The sequence below is a fragment of the Paramisgurnus dabryanus genome, chromosome 9 (assembly GCF_030506205.2).
Source record: "Paramisgurnus dabryanus chromosome 9, PD_genome_1.1, whole genome shotgun sequence".
NCBI classification, from domain to species: domain Eukaryota; kingdom Metazoa; phylum Chordata; class Actinopteri; order Cypriniformes; family Cobitidae; genus Paramisgurnus; species Paramisgurnus dabryanus.
In genome coordinates this window covers 28,850,575-28,864,806 of record NC_133345.1, presented here as the reverse complement: position 1 = coordinate 28,864,806, position 14,232 = coordinate 28,850,575, and the positions used below count along the sequence as shown (strand labels likewise).

The window sequence follows — 14,232 nt, the reverse complement described above, 5'->3', positions numbered from 1 at the left end:
AATTTGTGCTTAAAACAAGCAAGAATATCTGCCAATGGGGTGAGATTTTTCTTGAATTAGAAGAAAATATGATGCACCATGTGTCAAAAAATTTGATTTATGACTTTGATTTACGACCTAACACCTAGGTGTGAAATTTGTCACCTTATGAGTTGTTTGTTTCCTGTAATAAAATTTTATGGCAGTACTTGATGTTTATACTCAGGAAGTTGTTCAGGAAATGATGTTTATCCAGGTGTCCTATAGTCTCTGTTGTTTCACGCCTCCCCTCTCATACGTGAGTGTTTAAAGAAATCAGAAGTTAGTAAAAAAAAAAAGACAAGTTAGAAATATGTTTGTCAGAATGTTTTGCTTTTAAGCATAATGTCTGTGATTAAATTAATACACATGATTAAAGAAATAAGAATACATGATGAAGAATCAATGTCAAATAAAATAATTTGTAATAGTATTTAGTTAGGTTTTTAAAAGAGGTACCGGTTAGGAGGTCAATTGAATAAGCTGTTGTCTTCCTGTCTTGAAAGTTGTAATGTAAATCTTTCCTTCCAAGCCCATCATCATCGTCTATCCGGGGTCTCACTCCAAGACCTCTGATACGTCGGTATAGTTCAATAGAATAAAAGTTTAGGATCTCGGGTTAGGTGTTAAGACATTTTCCCTGCAGACATGTAGTCTCTTGTCCCTGCATGATATTTAAATACAACCAATACAGTCTGTACCTTCTTCAGCCTGTATGGAAGCAAGGCGCTAGGTCGTTAGATCAATGTTTCAGAACAATGCTAGGGCGTGTAGACTTATGGGGCTACACATACCAAACGGCCCTTGCTTGATATTTAATACAGCCAATACAGTCGTCTTCATCCTGTATGGCTCGTTAGATCAACGTTTCAGAACAATGCTAGGTCCTGCAGACTTGACGACTGCACATAGCAAATGGCCCTTGCTTGATATTTAAATACAACCATACAGACGTCTTCATCCTGTATGGCTCGTTAGATCAACGTTTCAGAACAATGCTAGGTCCTGCAGACTTGATGACTGTACATACTAAACGGTCCTTGCTTGATATTTAAATACAACCAATACAGTCGTCTTCATCCTGTATGGATCGTTAGATCAACGTTTCAGAACAATGCTAGGTCCTGCAGACTTGGCGACTGCACATACTAAATGGCCCTTGCTTGATATTTTAATCATCCCTTTCATAAACACACACACACACACACACACACACACACACACACACACACACACACACACACACACACACATAATTTTCTTGGGAAAAACAACTCTATTGATTTGTAGTGTTTAAATGTAATTTAATTAAAAAGTAGATTTAAGTATAGCATTGCTTATTCTTTTGTGCTTTAGATGTCTACACAAATAAAATTGTATACATATCGCTATAAGTATGTGAGGGTGAAATGTAATGTCATTTGTCTTATACTGTTTAAAATGTTAATATATTAAATGTATGATTAAAAATAAAATTATTCTTTTAACAGTGATGAGTAATTATACTTTTAACTACAGGCTTGTCTAGTTCATTCATTTTCCCATCGGTTTTCATGAAGATATGTTCTTTACATTATAAATGTATAAGTATTTACTAGAGAAGCTTATATTTATAGTTGATAACCTTATTTGTAAAAGGTTTAAAAAAATAACCAAATAAAATATAGGGCGGGTTTTGTGCCATGCAAATATGTGGGGTACGGCCTCCTGAGTATGGTAAGCCCCGCCTCCGTAGTTCAAAAGGCCGGATTCTCATTTGGACCCTTACAGCAGTAAATGATTTTCGCGAGGACATCTCTTTTCTCTCGGTTATATTAAAGAGGCCTTGGTTTATTTTTTCAAACAATGGACTCAGGACTCACCGGTAAGTTATTTTGCTTTATATGTTTATTTATCAAGTTTGATTTACCAAGTTATCTTCATTTGTAAAAACAGTCTTATTTTATTTTAACATTTAACAGGCTTTTAAATGTATATGTATACGATGCAGGAATTTTTAAAACGCTGCCCACCTACCATCATTTTGACCAGATCGACCAACTTTGTAAGTGTTTTAAGTATATTTTTAAGGAATTTCCTGAATGATTATATAAATACATTTATATATTATATATGTATATTTTATTCTACACATTTTATTCCAAATTAGTGAATTCTACTTTGATAAATGTTGAAGAGCAAAGCGCCACTAGGAACGGCGATCTACAAGGTAATACTGTTTATTTTAATTATACATTCAGATTTTTTTTTTCTGAAAAATGTATTACTTACATTTTACACTTTTATACCAATAGTAAATGACCCTGCAATAAATGAGGGTTCTCAAGGCGTTAATGAGGGCTGCGAACTGCAAGGTAACTATATTATGTGATCTTTACTTGTCTTTAATCTGTATTATTGAATGCTATATGTGTATTGATTCTTTTTGAAAAAACTTTTCTTTCTGTTTTATATATATATGTAGATGCAGCATTACTAGTTACACAGCCAGGGTTTGTAACACAGAATACCTCTACAAAATCTTCAAGACTTAGTCTTAGTCGGAAACGAAAGCAGTCCCGTTCTATTACCCGTGATAAAAGGGCATGCCCTGACAATGCACTAGTCTCTGATGTGCAACCTCGGGATACCACCACAGATTTCATTAAAACAGTTGGTAAGTGTGATTATGTAGCTAAATATTCGATGTTTAAATACTGTTGTGTTGTAGTATAATAATCTTACTGTATTTAAACAGATTTCTATACAGAAAACCTGTTAGGAGCTGGAGATGTCACAAATTCATGGTCTGCAGCGTTGGCAAGTGTCTCAGAAGCTAACGGTGATGCGATAGTGCCGGTAGCTACTACCGTACTGACATCTTCTTTGGACTCGCAGACATCTGCGGCGGTTAATCTGCCACGTGTGGTTGGAGCCCGTGTCGAGGATGAATCTTCTATGATTTTTGAAACATCTCTACCTGCAAATCAGGAACATTTCAATAATGAGTTATTGCTGGAATTGATAGCGCAAGTGAGAAGACTGACTGAAGACGTCGCATCCATAAATTCAAGGTGTACAGCTCAAGAGGCATTGCTGAGAAGCCTGGCAGAAGGCATCGCTGCCATAATTTCATGGTCTAAAGATCAACAGGTGTTAACCAGACTTATATTTGAAGCTCACCAGAAGACTTCTGAAGAACAAAACTTGGTGAACAGAATGCTGCTTGATCGATTGGTGAACATTGAAAAAGTCCAGAGAAAGGAATTCGATCTACAGGGAGGTACGGTAATTCTACTTCAACAAGTTAAAGATGCTGTTTCACACAATAATGGTTTATAGTTGAAATAAGTGTTGTTTTTGCTGGGTTTTTCCTACCATTTTGCGGTGCTGTTTTTAAATGTGTTTTTTAAATATGTTTTGGTTATTTTTGTGATGCTGGTTTTTTTTTTTTTTTACTATTTTGCAATGCTGTTTTTAAATGTGTGTTTTTAAATATGTTTTGGTTATTTTGGTGATGCTGGTTTATAGTTGAAATACGTGTTGTTGATGGGTTTTTATACTATTTTGTGATACTGGTTTATTTTTTTTGGATTGCTAGTTTTATTATGGTTAAGAGAAATTTAAGTGTTTTATCTTTTTGTTTGGCTATATCGGCATTGGCTAACGTTAATTTGTAATGCTATTTTGGGCATAATCAGAGAATATATCTGTGTAATCCTGGAGAAGTTCTAAATATTATTGAAAATGGCTGGTAAAAGAGTGCGTTCAGATGATGATTTACATAGTTGTCCAGAAATACCTAATGTAAGGGCTAGGCATGAGGCTGAGACTGAAATGTTTGCTGCTGCACAAGACCAATTACTTGAAAGGGTAAACGAAATGATTCGGACATATCCACATCAGAGTTTAGAACCTGTGCCTGCGAGGGTAGACCAAACATACGAACAAATAAGTGAAAGGCAAAATGAAATGATTCGGACATATGAACAAAGATTTGAAACAAATTTGTCACAAACAGGTTATGGTGTAGTAAATCCTACCGATAATTCTAATACGGCAGACACCCTTACGGGTCTAAGTCAGAGTGACGTGGACACGCTAGTGCGTGATGGAGGGACAGTAAGTGATTACACAATAGTCCCGAGACCCTATTTTAACGGTCTAGAAATCCACAGAAATCTAAATTTGCGCGAGATCATAACCACAGATTTGGCAGCGTACACTATATTTGTCCAAAATATTCTGTCGGAAATGGTTTCATTCTCTAGAGATATAGGAGGTGAGGGATCCTACATTAATATCAGTCTTAAAGGCCCAAGTCTCAAATCTGACGTTAACACTATACTGTGTCCCGGTAACGACTATGATGAAAATCGTTTTATCGAACAGTTTGAATCGGTTGCACAAAGTAATGAACAGATGTTGGCGGATGACAGTTTGCAACTGCATGTATCAATAGCAAGAAGTATGAATGGAGGGGTTCGTAGGAAGATTACAGATATAGCCCATGATGAAGTGATTAAGAAAAAAAGGATGTGTTTGTTCTCACCTACCAACTTTACAAACAATCTGTGTTTTGCAATATGTTTAGCATACTTTCTTGAACCCCATGCAGAGTATGAGGAGTTAGAACGTATGGCTGTGGATATACAGACTGCTGCAGGTCTAACCCCTCAAGACTGTGTGGGCTTTAATCACATTACAAAGTTTGAGAGTGTGATGAAAGTGAAGATTGTGGTGTTTTACAGGTCAAGTGAGGGTGTGTTAGAGCATCATAAGACACATGATGAGCCGCATAAAAAGACAGTGTTTTTGTACTTGCATGATGCCCATTATCACTTGATAACTCGTATTAAGGCATTTGTTGGATCATCGTATGTCTGCGAGCACTGTTACAAGGGGTACACAAACAGACAGGGTCACGATTGCAAATATACATGTTCTGTATGTAATGACAGTAGGTGTTACAAACATGCTAAAAAGACAATACACTGTCCAGACTGTTTGAGAATTTGTAAATCGCAATATTGCTTTGATGCCCATAAAAAACCCTCTGCTGCTGCATTTGGGAGATCGCCCTGTGATATCACCAAATACTGCGTTAAATGCGGTAGACGGTACCATGTGGCAGCAAGTAAACCTGACCAGGAACATGAATGTCCCGCAGATTGTTGCTACTATTGTGGTGAGGATGTAAGTCACGATGGTGAACATGAATGTTTCATACATCCTATATCTGTTGAAGAGGTTGAGGATTGCTACATATTTTATGACTTTGAAACCCGTTGTGATAATGGTAAGCATGTTGCTAATTATGTCTGTGCCATGACCTTTAGCGGTGAGAAATTTGAAAGTGCAGGTGAAGGGTGTGTAGAGAACTTCGTTCGCAGATTCCGACAGCCAAGATATAAAAACCACACATTTGTGGCTCACAATGGGGCAGGTTTTGACAACTTCTTAGTCCTAGAGTATTTCTGCAGGGAGGATCTCAAACTTAACATTATCATGCAAGGCTGTAGATTGACCTTCATGTACGATGAGACTTACAAACAACGATTCATTGACTCGTTCAGTTTTATGCCTATGGCATTGTCAAAGACACCTGCAGCCTTTAATTTGACCAGTACAGAGAAGGGTTACTTCCCCCATCTCTTCAATACATTGCAGAATCAAAACTATGTAGGACCATATCCCACAAAAAACTACTACGGCTATGCCACAATGACTGATAGTGCCAGGCTAAAGTTTGATCAATGGTATGACACACTTGAAGGGAAGGTTTTTGACTTCAGAAAAGAGATTGGATTGTACTGTATGAACGATGTTGTCTTACTTCGGGATGCATGTATTAAGTACAGGAAAGAGTTCATTGCATGTACAGAGATAGACCCCTTCAGATTTACGACTTTAGCATCATGTTGTATGGGTGTGTTCAAAACACACTTTCTAAAACCTGCTACTATAGCTCTGACCCATAACAATGCATACATACATCAGCACAAGACATTCTCGAATGCATCGATTGAGTGGCTTGAATATGTGAAAAAGACACGTGATGTCGACATGCATCATGCTCTGAATCACGGTGAGATGAAAATTGGTAATCTCTTCCTCGATGGATTTTATGTCCAAAGCAATGGTGTGCAGAAAGGTTTGGAATATGCGGGATGTTGGTTTCATGGCTGTAAGTCTTGTTTTAAACCTGACAGCATAAATGAACAGTCCAAAATACCACATGGAGCCCTCTATCGTGCGTTTATCGACAGAAATGAGGTTTTGAAAAAATCCTACAATATTGACCTGGAGGTGATGTGGGAGTGTCAGTGGCGAAAGCTTAAACAGACCGACCCGGATGTGATGAGTTTTATGTCTACCTATTCTGCACCAGAAAGACTGAAACCACGTGATGCTCTGTTTGGTGGCCGTACAAATGCTTACAAGCTGTACCACAAAGCTGCAGAGGGGGAGAGAATTAGCTATGTTGATTTCACAAGTCTATATCCTTTTGTGCAGTCTCGAAAACCCTACCCCATTGGCCATCCTGAAATAATCTTCAAGGACTTTCAAGACCTTGAAAATTATTTCGGGCTTGTTAAGGCTACAGTCCTTCCTCCCAGAAAGTTGCTCCATCCTGTGTTACCATACAGGAGTTGTGGTAAGCTGATGTTTCCTTTATGTCGTACCTGTGTGGATGAGCAATGCAAAATCATGCCTTGTACACACACAGATGAGGAAAGAGCAATTTCTGGGACATGGGTGAGCCTTGAATTGTTAAAGGCCATTGAAAAGGGCTATGTAGTCGTGAAAATTGATGAGGTGTGGCATTTTCCTCAAACGTCTGACAAACTGTTTTGCGGCTATGTGAAAACATTTTTACAGTTTAAACAGCAGGCCTCTGGTTATCCGTCACATGTAATCACAAAGGCAGATAAACAGGCATACATTGATGACTATTACCAGAAAGAGGATATTCAGCTCGATCCTGAAAAGATCTGCAATAACCCCGCCCGTCGCTCGATCAACAAATTGTTGCTTAATTCATTGTGGGGGAGATTCTCTCTCAGAGAGAACATGCCTAATTGCAAGCTTTTGAAAAAAGCTCAAGATTTTTCTCAGTACATCTTTGGATGTCAGTACGAAGTAACATTTTTCAGGTTTGTGTCTGACACAATTGCATTGGTGCAATACAAACATGCAGAGGGGTCCTCTTATGAGACCCGAGATGTTAATGTGTTTATCGGTGCATTCACGACGGCACATGCACGGTTGGAGTTGTACAACCTTATGGATAGGTTGGGCGATAGACTCTTGTATGGGGACACAGATAGTGTTATCTATGTCTCAAGAGATGGAGATTGGGAACCTCCATTGGGACCTTATTTAGGGGATCTCACTAATGAACTTGATTCTGACGATACCATTACAGAGTTTTGTTCCGCAGGTCCTAAAACATATGGTTACCGGACTGCAAAACAACACATATGTCTCAAGGCTAAGGGTGTAACGCAAACAGCAGAGAACTCTAAAGTTATCACACTACAGTCTTTAATAGGCCTTGTTGACGATTTTGTAGCATCATCTGAAAGCACTCGGCAACTCCTGGCCCACACTGACATTATTGTCAGAAATAAAAAGAATTTCACACTGAAAAACAAGTCAGTTGTTAAGAAGTTTCGTGTCGTTTATGACAAAAGAATATTGATGACGGATTTCACGACACGCCCCTTCGGATATTGATCATGACTTATGCTTATCGAGGTATGCAAGGTACAGAGGGGTTTGATTTCAGAATTCAGCATCCTTTCTCCATGATAATTTCAGGCCCCTCATGCTCTGGAAAAACTTTCTTTGTAAAAATGCTGTTACAAAACGCTGAGAAAATTGTTTCTAAAAATATTGAAAATATTGTGTTAATTTATGATTGTTGGCAGCCAATGTATGATGATTTGATGAAAATGCCACACCTCATCAATTTTCACGACTACATAGCCCTTTTCAATGGCCTTTAACAATTCAAGGCTCACCCATGTCCCAGAAATTGCTCTTTCCTCATCTGTGTGTGTACAAGGCATGATTTTGCATTGCTCATCCACACAGGTACGACATAAAGGAAACATCAGCTTACCACAACTCCTGTATGGTAACACAGGATGGAGCAACTTTCTGGGAGGAAGGACTGTAGCCTTAACAAGCCCGAAATAATTTTCAAGGTCTTGAAAGTCCTTGAAGATTATTTCAGGATGGCCAATGGGGTAGGGTTTTCGAGACTGCACAAAAGGATATAGACTTGTGAAATCAACATAGCTAATTCTCTCCCCCTCTGCAGCTTTGTGGTACAGCTTGTAAGCATTTGTACGGCCACCAAACAGAGCATCACGTGGTTTCAGTCTTTCTGGTGCAGAATAGGTAGACATAAAACTCATCACATCCGGGTCGGTCTGTTTAAGCTTTCGCCACTGACACTCCCACATCACCTCCAGGTCAATATTGTAGGATTTTTTCAAAACCTCATTTCTGTCGATAAACGCACGATAGAGGGCTCCATGTGGTATTTTGGACTGTTCATTTATGCTGTCAGGTTTAAAACAAGACTTACAGCCATGAAACCAACATCCCGCATATTCCAAACCTTTCTGCACACCATTGCTTTGGACATAAAATCCATCGAGGAAGAGATTACCAATTTTCATCTCACCGTGATTCAGAGCATGATGCATGTCGACATCACGTGTCTTTTTCACATATTCAAGCCACTCAATCGATGCATTCGAGAATGTCTTGTGCTGATGTATGTATGCATTGTTATGGGTCAGAGCTATAGTAGCAGGTTTTAGAAAGTGTGTTTTGAACACACCCATACAACATGATGCTAAAGTCGTAAATCTGAAGGGGTCTATCTCTGTACATGCAATGAACTCTTTCCTGTACTTAATACATGCATCCCGAAGTAAGACAACATCGTTCATACAGTACAATCCAATCTCTTTTCTGAAGTCAAAAACCTTCCCTTCAAGTGTGTCATACCATTGATCAAACTTTAGCCTGGCACTATCAGTCATTGTGGCATAGCCGTAGTAGTTTTTTGTGGGATATGGTCCTACATAGTTTTGATTCTGCAATGTATTGAAGAGATGGGGGAAGTAACCCTTCTCTGTACTGGTCAAATTAAAGGCTGCAGGTGTCTTTGACAATGCCATAGGCATAAAACTGAACGAGTCAATGAATCGTTGTTTGTAAGTCTCATCGTACATGAAGGTCAATCTACAGCCTTGCATGATAATGTTAAGTTTGAGATCCTCCCTGCAGAAATACTCTAGGACTAAGAAGTTGTCAAAACCTGCCCCATTGTGAGCCACAAATGTGTGGTTTTTATATCTTGGCTGTCGGAATCTGCGAACGAAGTTCTCTACACACCCTTCACCTGCACTTTCAAATTTCTCACCGCTAAAGGTCATGGCACAGACATAATTAGCAACATGCTTACCATTATCACAACGGGTTTCAAAGTCATAAAATATGTAGCAATCCTCAACCTCTTCAACAGATATAGGATGTATGAAACATTCATGTTCACCATCGTGACTTACATCCTCACCACAATAGTAGCAACAATCTGCGGGACATTCATGTTCCTGGTCAGGTTTACTTGCTGCCACATGGTACCGTCTACCGCATTTAACGCAGTATTTGGTGATATCACAGGGCGATCTCCCAAATGCAGCAGCAGAGGGTTTTTTATGGGCATCAAAGCAATATTGCGATTTACAAATTCTCAAACAGTCTGGACAGTGTATTGTCTTTTTAGCATGTTTGTAACACCTACTGTCATTACATACAGAACATGTATATTTGCAATCGTGACCCTGTCTGTTTGTGTACCCCTTGTAACAGTGCTCGCAGACATACGATGATCCAACAAATGCCTTAATACGAGTTATCAAGTGATAATGGGCATCATGCAAGTACAAAAACACTGTCTTTTTATGCGGCTCATCATGTGTCTTATGATGCTCTAACACACCCTCACTTGACCTGTAAAACACCACAATCTTCACTTTCATCACACTCTCAAACTTTGTAATGTGATTAAAGCCCACACAGTCTTGAGGGGTTAGACCTGCAGCAGTCTGTATATCCACAGCCATACGTTCTAACTCCTCATACTCTGCATGGGGTTCAAGAAAGTATGCTAAACATATTGCAAAACACAGATTGTTTGTAAAGTTGGTAGGTGAGAACAAACACATCCTTTTTTTCTTAATCACTTCATCATGGGCTATATCTGTAATCTTCCTACGAACCCCTCCATTCATACTTCTTGCTATTGATACATGCAGTTGCAAACTGTCATCCGCCAACATCTGTTCATTACTTTGTGCAACCGATTCAAACTGTTCGATAAAACGATTTTCATCATAGTCGTTACCGGGACACAGTATAGTGTTAACGTCAGATTTGAGACTTGGGCCTTTAAGACTGATATTAATGTAGGATCCCTCACCTCCTATATCTCTAGAGAATGAAACCATTTCCGACAGAATATTTTGGACAAATATAGTGTACGCTGCCAAATCTGTGGTTATGATCTCGCGCAAATTTAGATTTCTGTGGATTTCTAGACCGTTAAAATAGGGTCTCGGGACTATTGTGTAATCACTTACTGTCCCTCCATCACGCACTAGCGTGTCCACGTCACTCTGACTTAGACCCGTAAGGGTGTCTGCCGTATTAGAATTATCGGTAGGATTTACTACACCATAACCTGTTTGGGACAAATTTGTTTCAAATCTTTGTTCATATGTCCGAATCATTTCATTTTGCCTTTCACTTATTTGTTCGTATGTTTGGTCTACCCTCGCAGGCACAGGTTCTAAACTCTGATGTGGATATGTCCGAATCATTTCGTTTACCCTTTCAAGTAATTGGTCTTGTGCAGCAGCAAACATTTCAGTCTCAGCCTCATGCCTAGCCCTTACATTAGGTATTTCTGGACAACTATGTAAATCATCATCTGAACGCACTCTTTTACCAGCCATTTTCAATAATATTTAGAACTTCTCCAGGATTACACAGATATATTCTCTGATTATGCCCAAAATAGCATTACAAATTAACGTTAGCCAATGCCGATATAGCCAAACAAAAAGATAAAACACTTAAATTTCTCTTAACCATAATAAAACTAGCAATCCAAAAAAAATAAACCAGTATCACAAAATAGTATAAAAACCCATCAACAACACGTATTTCAACTATAAACCAGCATCACCAAAATAACCAAAACATATTTAAAAACACACATTTAAAAACAGCATTGCAAAATAGTAAAAAAAAAAAAAAACCAGCATCACAAAAATAACCAAAACATATTTAAAAAACACATTTAAAAACAGCACCGCAAAATGGTAGGAAAAACCCAGCAAAAACAACACTTATTTCAACTATAAACCATTATTGTGTGAAACAGCATCTTTAACTTGTTGAAGTAGAATTACCGTACCTCCCTGTAGATCGAATTCCTTTCTCTGGACTTTTTCAATGTTCACCAATCGATCAAGCAGCATTCTGTTCACCAAGTTTTGTTCTTCAGAAGTCTTCTGGTGAGCTTCAAATATAAGTCTGGTTAACACCTGTTGATCTTTAGACCATGAAATTATGGCAGCGATGCCTTCTGCCAGGCTTCTCAGCAATGCCTCTTGAGCTGTACACCTTGAATTTATGGATGCGACGTCTTCAGTCAGTCTTCTCACTTGCGCTATCAATTCCAGCAATAACTCATTATTGAAATGTTCCTGATTTGCAGGTAGAGATGTTTCAAAAATCATAGAAGATTCATCCTCGACACGGGCTCCAACCACACGTGGCAGATTAACCGCCGCAGATGTCTGCGAGTCCAAAGAAGATGTCAGTACGGTAGTAGCTACCGGCACTATCGCATCACCGTTAGCTTCTGAGACACTTGCCAACGCTGCAGACCATGAATTTGTGACATCTCCAGCTCCTAACAGGTTTTCTGTATAGAAATCTGTTTAAATACAGTAAGATTATTATACTACAACACAACAGTATTTAAACATCGAATATTTAGCTACATAATCACACTTACCAACTGTTTTAATGAAATCTGTGGTGGTATCCCGAGGTTGCACATCAGAGACTAGTGCATTGTCAGGGCATGCCCTTTTATCACGGGTAATAGAACGGGACTGCTTTCGTTTCCGACTAAGACTAAGTCTTGAAGATTTTGTAGAGGTATTCTGTGTTACAAACCCTGGCTGTGTAACTAGTAATGCTGCATCTACATATATATATAAAACAGAAAGAAAAGTTTTTTCAAAAAGAATCAATACACATATAGCATTCAATAATACAGATTAAAGACAAGTAAAGATCACATAATATAGTTACCTTGCAGTTCGCAGCCCTCATTAACGCCTTGAGAACCCTCATTTATTGCAGGGTCATTTACTATTGGTATAAAAGTGTAAAATGTAAGTAATACATTTTTCAGAAAAAAAAAATCTGAATGTATAATTAAAATAAACAGTATTACCTTGTAGATCGCCGTTCCTAGTGGCGCTTTGCTCTTCAACATTTATCAAAGTAGAATTCACTAATTTGGAATAAAATGTGTAGAATAAAATATACATATATAATATATAAATGTATTTATATAATCATTCAGGAAATTCCTTAAAAATATACTTAAAACACTTACAAAGTTGGTCGATCTGGTCAAAATGATGGTAGGTGGGCAGCGTTTTAAAAATTCCTGCATCGTATACATATACATTTAAAAGCCTGTTAAATGTTAAAATAAAATAAGACTGTTTTTACAAATGAAGATAACTTGGTAAATCAAACTTGATAAATAAACATATAAAGCAAAATAACTTACCGGTGAGTCCTGAGTCCATTGTTTGAAAAAATAAACCAAGGCCTCTTTAATATAACCGAGAGAAAAGAGATGTCCTCGCGAAAATCATTTACTGCTGTAAGGGTCCAAATGAGAATCCGGCCTTTTGAACTACGGAGGCGGGGCTTACCATACTCAGGAGGCCGTACCCCACATATTTGCATGGCACAAAACCCGCCCTATATTTTATTTGGTTATTTTTTTAAACCTTTTACAAATAAGGTTATCAACTATAAATATAAGCTTCTCTAGTAAATACTTATACATTTATAATGTAAAGAACATATCTTCATGAAAACCGATGGGAAAATGAATGAACTAGACAAGCCTGTAGTTAAAAGTATAATTACTCATCACTGTTAAAAGAATAATTTTATTTTTAATCATACATTTAATATATTAACATTTTAAACAGTATAAGACAAATGACATTACATTTCACCCTCACATACTTATAGCGATATGTATACAATTTTATTTGTGTAGACATCTAAAGCACAAAAGAATAAGCAATGCTATACTTAAATCTACTTTTTAATTAAATTACATTTAAACACTACAAATCAATAGAGTTGTTTTTCCCAAGAAAATTATGTGTGTGTGTGTGTGTGTGTGTGTGTGTGTGTGTGTGTGTGTGTGTGTGTGTGTGTGTGTGTGTGTGTGTGTGTGTGTGTGTGTGTGTGTGTGTGTGTGTGTGTGTGTGTGTGTGTGTGTGTGTGTGTTTATGAAAGGGATGATTAAAATATCAAGCAAGGGCCATTTAGTATGTGCAGTCGCCAAGTCTGCAGGACCTAGCATTGTTCTGAAACGTTGATCTAACGATCCATACAGGATGAAGACGACTGTATTGGTTGTATTTAAATATCAAGCAAGGACCGTTTAGTATGTACAGTCATCAAGTCTGCAGGACCTAGCATTGTTCTGAAACGTTGATCTAACGAGCCATACAGGATGAAGACGTCTGTATGGTTGTATTTAAATATCAAGCAAGGGCCATTTGCTATGTGCAGTCGTCAAGTCTGCAGGACCTAGCATTGTTCTGAAACGTTGATCTAACGAGCCATACAGGATGAAGACGACTGTATTGGCTGTATTTAAATATCAAGCAAGGGCCGTTTGGTATGTGTAGCCCCATAAGTCTACACGCCCTAGCATTGTTCTGAAACATTGATCTAACGACCTAGCGCCTTGCTTCCATACAGGCTGAAGAAGGTACAGACTGTATTGGTTGTATTTAAATATCATGCAGGGACAAGAGACTACATGTCTGCAGGGAAAATGTCTTAACACCTAACCCGAGATCCTAAACTTTTATT

General features: G+C 38.1%; 3 protein-coding genes across 3 annotated transcripts in view; 2 read left to right on the top strand and 1 right to left on the bottom strand.

The window, feature by feature from the left end:
- tbxas1 (thromboxane A synthase 1 (platelet)) overlaps window positions 1-14,232 on the top strand; it is a 104,919-nt gene that overhangs the window by 75,509 nt on the left and 15,178 nt on the right. The gene's annotated exons all lie outside the window — the stretch shown is intronic.
- On the top strand, window positions 2,131-4,782 carry LOC135773954 (uncharacterized). Its single transcript, XM_065283886.2, has 4 exons — window positions 2,131-2,227; window positions 2,313-2,372; window positions 2,483-2,674; window positions 2,756-4,782. The coding sequence occupies exons 1-4, from the start codon at window positions 2,131-2,133 to the stop codon at window positions 3,337-3,339; spliced, it is 933 nt and encodes a 310-aa protein (XP_065139958.1). The 3' UTR covers window positions 3,340-4,782.
- On the bottom strand, window positions 10,779-12,650 carry LOC135773953 (uncharacterized). Its single transcript, XM_065283885.2, has 4 exons — window positions 12,554-12,650; window positions 12,409-12,468; window positions 12,107-12,298; window positions 10,779-12,025 (listed from the first exon to the last, which is right to left on the bottom strand). Exons 1-4 carry the CDS (start codon window positions 12,648-12,650, stop codon window positions 11,442-11,444), a joined length of 933 nt encoding a protein of 310 aa, XP_065139957.1. The 3' UTR covers window positions 10,779-11,441.

Excerpts from the sequence above, each read along its gene's own strand:
- LOC135773954 (XM_065283886.2), top strand. The coding sequence starts at position 2,131 with ATGTATATTTTATTCTACACATTTTATTCCAAATTAGTGAATTCTACT. Across the intron at positions 2,228-2,312 it reads TAGGAACGGCGATCTACAAG|TAAATGACCCTGCAATAAAT; the intron begins GTAATACTGTTT and ends TTATACCAATAG. Across the intron at positions 2,373-2,482 it reads TGAGGGCTGCGAACTGCAAG|ATGCAGCATTACTAGTTACA; the intron begins GTAACTATATTA and ends ATATATATGTAG.
- LOC135773953 (XM_065283885.2), bottom strand. The coding sequence starts at position 12,650 with ATGTATATTTTATTCTACACATTTTATTCCAAATTAGTGAATTCTACT. Across the intron at positions 12,469-12,553 it reads TAGGAACGGCGATCTACAAG|TAAATGACCCTGCAATAAAT; the intron begins GTAATACTGTTT and ends TTATACCAATAG. Across the intron at positions 12,299-12,408 it reads TGAGGGCTGCGAACTGCAAG|ATGCAGCATTACTAGTTACA; the intron begins GTAACTATATTA and ends ATATATATGTAG.